Source organism: Hylobates moloch, unplaced genomic scaffold (genome assembly GCF_009828535.3).
Source record: "Hylobates moloch isolate HMO894 unplaced genomic scaffold, HMol_V3 SCAFFOLD_6, whole genome shotgun sequence".
NCBI lineage: Eukaryota > Metazoa > Chordata > Mammalia > Primates > Hylobatidae > Hylobates > Hylobates moloch.
Genome location: NW_026652281.1, coordinates 78,954,360 through 78,961,225, shown reverse-complemented (window position 1 = coordinate 78,961,225; position 6,866 = coordinate 78,954,360). Strand labels below are relative to the sequence as shown.

At 53.5% G+C, this 6,866-nt stretch overlaps 1 protein-coding gene across 4 annotated transcripts in view; it reads right to left on the bottom strand.

Annotated features, from left to right (window-relative positions):
• Window positions 1-344: 344 nt before the first annotated feature.
• IL4R (interleukin 4 receptor) overlaps window positions 345-6,866 on the bottom strand; it is a 52,056-nt gene continuing 45,534 nt past the window's right edge. For all 4 annotated transcript variants that reach the window (XM_032157174.2, XM_032157175.2, XM_058440845.1 and 1 more), the window contains 3 exons: window positions 6,100-6,178; window positions 4,307-4,356; window positions 345-2,874 (listed from right to left, as the gene is read on the bottom strand). In XM_032157174.2, the coding sequence (XP_032013065.1) occupies window positions 1,296-2,874; window positions 4,307-4,356; window positions 6,100-6,178 (1,708 nt within the window). In that variant the 3' untranslated portion in view covers window positions 345-1,295. The remainder of the gene's footprint in view (window positions 2,875-4,306; window positions 4,357-6,099; window positions 6,179-6,866) is intronic.

Below are 6,866 nucleotides of genomic sequence, written 5' to 3'. Positions count from 1 at the left end.
TTTCCTCATAAACTTGCTTTCACTGACTCTGCGGACTCGCTCTGAATTCTTTCTTGTGTGAGATCCAAGAACCCTCCTTTGGGGTCTGCATCTGGACCCCTTTCAGGTAACACTTTCTTGGTTCGTGTCCTTCCCTGCCTCAGTTTCCCACTACCTTAGCAGGGTTTCCTGGGATTACTTCCTTAATCAACTATTTGAATCCTTGTCTGGGGAACCCAAACCCAGATGGCAAGTTTCTTAACCTCTTGCATCCTGGTTCCTCTGGATGGGTGAATTCCAGGAGTTAACAGAGACACAACACTCACAGCAGTGTATGGCGGTATGTTTGGTTAATACATAAAAAATAAAGAGACAAAGAAACTTTATTTATACAAAACTCCACCCCTTCTGTTCCACTCTCCTCAGCAAACACAGATAACAGGTGATGAAACTAAAACACACAGACGAGCATTACTCAACCCAAGGTTCCCGCCTTCCCTAGCACCTGAGGTCTGGGCCAACGTGCAGGGTAACTGGTGCCTTATGCCTGCTGTCTGGATTGCCCGGCCCACAGGGTGGCTGAGCATATTTATTCTGGGGGTTCCATGCATACAAGGAGCCCCCAGCCAGACAGCTGGGCATGGGTGTTTGGCAGCAAATTGTCCCTGCTTTAGTCATAGCAATTTTTCATGTCCCCTGCTGCTCCCCTTAACTGAACACCCCTTGACAGCCGGGATTCTGCCTCCAGCATCAACCTAAGGAAGCTCTGTTAAATGAATGAGCACCTCTCGGCAATGATCACCCTCCCTGAAGTTCAATTTCTCATCGATTTCCCAAGGCTGCCCAAGTCATTCCCTTGATGGCTGTGTTCGTTTCTAGGCTCGGCTTCTAGCTCAGTGAGACAGAGGCAGGTGGGCCTCTATGTGGGCCATGGTGATCTGGTGGGAAAACATGCCTTGGGCAGGGACAACAGGGACAGTCTGCTGCAGAAGCTGTGGAGGGAGCAGCCAACAACTCGTTCACAAGTCGAGGTGCCCAAGGGCCTCAGTTTTCCTGCAGGGGCCTGCCGTGGGGCACGGCGACCCAGTGCCCTCTACTGTCATGGGACGTGGCAAGCCCAGCCCAATGCTGGGCGGGGTCCAGTCTCCGCAGCCCAGTGTTAGGCCAACGTCAGTGGGACCAATCACCTTCATACCACGGTTCTTCAAGTCTTTTGGAAATCTGCCAGCCTGGTTGCCTTCCAGGAGGTGGCATTTCCCAGGCATGGATAAGCCCTAGTCCTCATCTGCAGACTCAGCAACCAAGAGGACATGCACCTAAGAGACCCTCATGTATGTGGGTCCCACGGAGACAAAGTTCACGATTTTGGGGGTCTGGCTTGAGCTCTGAGCATTGCCAGGGGCAGGATGGAAGGACGATGAGGATTTACTCTTCTCTGAGATGCCCGAGGGTGCCAGGGAGGCCGGACACAGGCTGGCCTCCAGTGGAACCCCACCTGGAGAGGGGTCTGGGGCCCTCAGGGGAGTTGTAGGGGGCGAGGACCTGTCTCCACAGCAGCAGCCACAGCAGGGACTGGCCACGACAGGGGTCTGGCCACCATCCTCCTGGCCATGACACTGCTTCAGGTGGCCGCACAGGTGGCAGGTGAGGGCTGAGTAGACAATGCCACTGCCCAGGCTGTCCCCAAGGGGGTCTGTGGCCTGCTCCTGGGGAAGTGGCGGCTTCGGCATGTCTTCTACCTTTTGCCCTGGCTCCAGACCCAGGTGCTCTGGGGAGCTGCTTGGGAGATGTGAGCTCTGCGGGCTGCGAGGTGGCTCCCTGTCCAGTCCAAAGGTGAACAAGGGGACAGGGACTGGGGCAGGGTCCCCAGGGCAGCCAGGAATGAGGTCTTGGAAAGGCTTATACGCCTCTTCCCCACTGCTAGCCCCAAACCCACATTTCTCCGGGGACACCGCACTGCTGGCAAGCAGGCTTGAGAAGGCCTTGTACCCAGCCTCTCCCGGGGGACCCAAGCCCACCACCGCACTGGCCTGGGTGCCACCCTGCTCCACCGCATGTACAAACTCCCGATAGCCACTGGTGGGGGCCGAGGCGGGGGCTGCGGCCACCCCGTGCTGGAGGACATTTCGGCGGAGGATCTGTTCCCAGGTTTCTGGCTCAGATGGGGGCACAGTGGTTGGCTCAGAGAGCTGGGGGACACAGGGCATCTCGGGTTCCACTTCCCCCAGGTGTCTGGCCAGCAGTGGGTCTGGACCCAGCTCTCTGGGACACGGTGACTGGCTCAGGGAGTTACTGAAGCTGCGGTAAGCAGGGTTGCCTGCAATGACGAGGGGCGTCTCTGTGCAAGTCAGGTTGTCTGGACTCTGGGTCGGGCTGGCAGGAGGACTTGGCTCCAGGTGGAGAGGCTGCTCCTTGCCCCAGGGAGGCACCTCCTTGGGCCCTGCACTTGGGAACTCATCCCAGGGCATGTGAGCACTCGTACTTCCCGAAAGTGGAAGAAGGCACGACTCCCCCATGTCCTGCTGGCAAAAGCCCCCATTCTCCCCCCCGAGCAGGTCCAGGAACAGGCTCTCTGTTAGCCGGGCCACAATGCCCTCCCTTCCCTCCTGGAAGTCCTCCCTGCTGCTGTCAGGCGATGCACAGAAGCTCCCTTTTTCTTCCTCTACCTCCTCCTCCTCCTCACACTCCACCGGGGCCTCAAACAACTCCACGCATCGCACCACGCTGATGCTCTCTGGCCAGAGGACTGTCTTGCTGATCTCCACCGGGCACCATGCTGATTTTCCAGAGCCCTGGAAAGGCATCTCTTTGGCAGCCTTGTGGGGATCCTCATCCCTTTTCATGTTGTGCTCCAGAAAACAGGGCAAGAGCTTGGTAAGACAATTCTTCCAGTGTCTGCAAAAGCAAAGTTTGGTCAGGGTTCAGTTTCGACACCTGAAAAACTCCTATTCATTCTTCAAAGCCCAGCCTGAAATCACCATGTCCTGATGGCTGTCTACTGCAGACACGCCTTCTAACATTATCATCAGTAATTGATCAGTCTATGTTGCTAGAATGGGAAATCCCTGAGGGTAGGGTCTGTGTCTTTGGGATTTCGGGAACCAGCACATGTCCTGGGCACCAAATACAAGCTCAGATCTGTTGAATAAGAAAAAGTCTTTATGGATGATGATAACTAAAAGCAACACCATTATCCCAAGCCATGACCAATTAGAAAGGATATGGAAGCCGGGTGTGGTGGCTTATGCCTGTAATCCCAGCACTTTAGGAGGCTGAGGAGGGAGGATCGCTTGAGCTCAGGAGTTTGAGAACAGCCTGGGCAACAGAGCCTGGGCTGTCTCTAACATCTCTACAAGAATTTAAAAAAAAGGAAAATTAGCTGGGCATGTTGGTGTATGATTGTAGTCCCAGCTACTCAGGAGGCTGAGGCCAGAGAATCACTTGAGCCCACGAGTTTGAGGCTGCAGTGAATCACTGCACTCCAGCCTGAGGGACACAGCAAGACCCCGTGTCAAAAAAAAAAAGGATGCGGGGTCCTAGGGGTGAAGCAGGGTCCTGGACCCCCTTTAGTTTCTGGAGTATGGAAAGGTCCAGCAGGCCCCAGGGAAGAAGCTAAGGAGGCCACGGTGGCGGGGCAACACAGCAAGAGCTTGTCTTTACAAAAACTTTTTTTTGTATTAATTATTTTTTTTGAGACAAGAGTCTCACTCTGTCACCCAGGCTAGAGTGCAGTGGCACAGTCTGCACTCACTGCAACCTCTGCCTCCCGGGTTCAAATGATTCTCATGCCTCAGCCTCCTGAGTAGCTGGAATTACAGGCAAAAACCTTTTAACATAGCCAGGCGTGGTAATGCACGTCTGTAGTATCAGCTACTCGGGAGGCTAAGGTGGGAGGATCACTTGAGCTCAGGAGTTTGAAGCTGCAGTGAGCTATGATCACACCACTGCACACCAGCTTGGGCAACAGAGTGAGATCCTGTATATTAAAAAAAAAAAGGAGGGGAGTGTTCAGGATAGTGGCTATTTTCCAACAAGTATACAATTAGGTCAAGATTTTAACAACAGGCACGGCTGCTCTGGTTGTTAACTATAACAGCACTCCCAAGGGGCGTCACCATGTACCTGACACACCAGTGAAACTCAGGGGGCTTGGCCAGCAGTCCACGTTTCCAGAACACCCCTCCTCCTGCCATCCCTTGAAGGCTAATGTCACAGGGCAATTACCGAATGTGGGGAAGAGAAGGCAGACATGGAGCTAGGGGCTTGCCTCTCCAATTCTATCACCTTCCCAATGCATGCAGTCTGTGACCTGAGTTCAGATACATACGGGCACTTGGTTGGTTCCTGACCTCGGGACCGCTTCTCCCACTGTGACACCTAAAATACAGAGACAGCCAATGAAAGAGCAGAGTGGCCTTGCAGCCCGGCCTGGAGTACGGCAATGCTCAGGAAGGGGTGCAAGCCTCGACATCACACAGATCAGAAGTCCAACAGGTCACTTACGCTTTCTGAGCCTCAGATTCCTGGGAATTAATGAGGTTGTCCTAATATTTACAGGGACTGTGGTCGATGGCAAAAGTGGCTATAGAGGAGTGCTCTGAATCTCCTCCCATCCCTTGAATCTACCTTGGCCCTGGGACTTGCTTGGGCCCATAGAATGTGATGGAAGTGATATCATGCCAGTGCTGCACCTAGGCCTCAAGAAGCCTTGGGACTTCCCACCCTTGAAAACTGAGCCACTCTATGAACAAGCCTGGGCCGGCCTGCTGGAGAGTGGGAGGCACATGGCTCAGGCACCTGCACTGTCCCAGGTAAAAGTCATCCAACTAGGCTGGGTGCAGTGGCTCATGCCTGTAATCCCAGCACTTTGGGAGGCCGAGGTGAGTGGATCACCTGATATTGGGAGTTCCAGACCAGCCTGACCCATCTCTATTAAAAATACAAAATTAGCCTGGCATGGTGGCACATGCCTGTAATCCCAGCTACTCAGGGGGCTGAGGCAAGAGAATTGCTTGAACCCAGGAGGCAGAGGTTGCAGTGAGCCAAGATCACACCATTGCACTCCTGGGCAATAAGAGCAAAACTCTGTCTCAAAAAAAAAAAAAAAAAGCCAACTGTCAGACACGGAGGGAGGCTACGGGGACGGGTCGGCTCAATCCAGATCTGCCCAGCCCAGCCCAGCCTCCCCCGCCACCCTCACTGCTGAGCCCAGCCCCAAATGCCAGGCTGCAGAAGCATGAGCTAAATAAAGTCGTTGTTGTAACCCTCTACATTTCAGGGTCATTTGTTACACAGCAGACACTGATACATAAATGGCACTTGGTATTTGCAAGAGGCTGGAATATGCACTTTATATGTATCGTCTCAATAAATTCTAATATCTGCCCTACCAGGTAAACATTGTTATAACCCACAAGAGGAAACTGAGGCTCAGAGAATTAAGCAACTTGCTCAAGTCCACACTGTCAGTGAGTGGCAGAGTCAGGATTCAAAGCCAACACCACTAGATTCCAGAGTCCCTGGGAAAGCAAGGACCCTCAGACCTTCCCTTCTAGACAGGACCTATATCCCCCCTTTCTCCTTCCTAGAGAACTCTCATCTTGCTCAGGCAAACCCCACCCACTCACCCACAGGACCATCGCCTTGGGGAAGCTGACTCCACCCCTGGCTTAGGGGTGGGATACATTTCAGGCCAATGAGAACCCGGAAGGGATTTGCTGGTGCTTCGGGGGCAGTTTCCTATGCTTAAGGAGAAGACACAGAAAGCCTGTCACCCTCTCCTTCCTCCTCTCCTTCTGGCCTCTAGCCCTGGTACTGGCACCTCCCCAGGGAATGACACAGTGATGATGACCCAAGGGTCGTTCTCCCAAGGGGAGGGAAAAAACAGGAAACCAACCCCAGAGAAGCCCACCCCAGGCTGGGATTGCCAAGGGGAAGGGAGGGAAAGCCTCTGGTCTGCTAATGACCTCATTCGGCTTTTGCCTCTGTCTCCCCTGCAACCTTCCTGACTGTCTATTTGCCATTCCAGAAGCCAATGAATGTCCTTAACAGCCCAGGTGTTCTGAACCACACTTCTTCATGTACACAGTCCCACATATCCTCATCCACGCCTACTCCTACCTGAGCATCCTGGATTATTATAGCCACGAGGGGGCTGCGGGCTGGGTTGGGAATCTGATCCCACCATTCTTTCTTAATCCTGAAAAACAAAAGGAAAAGGTGTTGATCTCTGAATGACAGGTGAACACTCCTCCCATAAAAGTGGTCGTTATCACCAACACTTATTTGGCGTCAGAGATCAGGCTGGTTAGTTTCTGGAGGTCAAACCACTGACTCCTCACTCTAACCTGGTGACATGGATTCTATTGCTAACCCTGTTCTACAGACGAGGAGAGTGAGGCCCAAGGAGGTGGAGTGACAGCTGGTAGGTGGCAGAGCCAGGTTCACACTCCCGCATTCTGTTACCCAGAGCAGAGTTCCTGATGAGGCCACCAGTGTCCTCAGTGGGAATGAGACCCCAGGGGATTAGGAAAGACTCAAACTGCAGAGAGAGGATTCTAGGTACCCCTCAACAATCCCTTTTTCAGAGCAGCTGAGGGCAAATGACCAGGGAGTGGCCTGGGATGGCCTGGGAAGCTGGGGGACCTAGGGAGAAACACACCCCTTCTCTCTTCCTGGGCTGCCTGGGGCCATGGTGCATCATCACTGGGAGGTAAGGTCCTCAGACCGCTTCTGAATTAGCCTCTGCCCATGGTTTCAGTCAACATGTATTTATTGAGCACCTTCTACGTTTGACTCACTGTGCCTGGCCCTGAGGCCACAACAGTGAACGAGACAAAGATGCCTGCCTTGGTGAAACTGACCTTCAAGAGGGGCAGATGGATGAT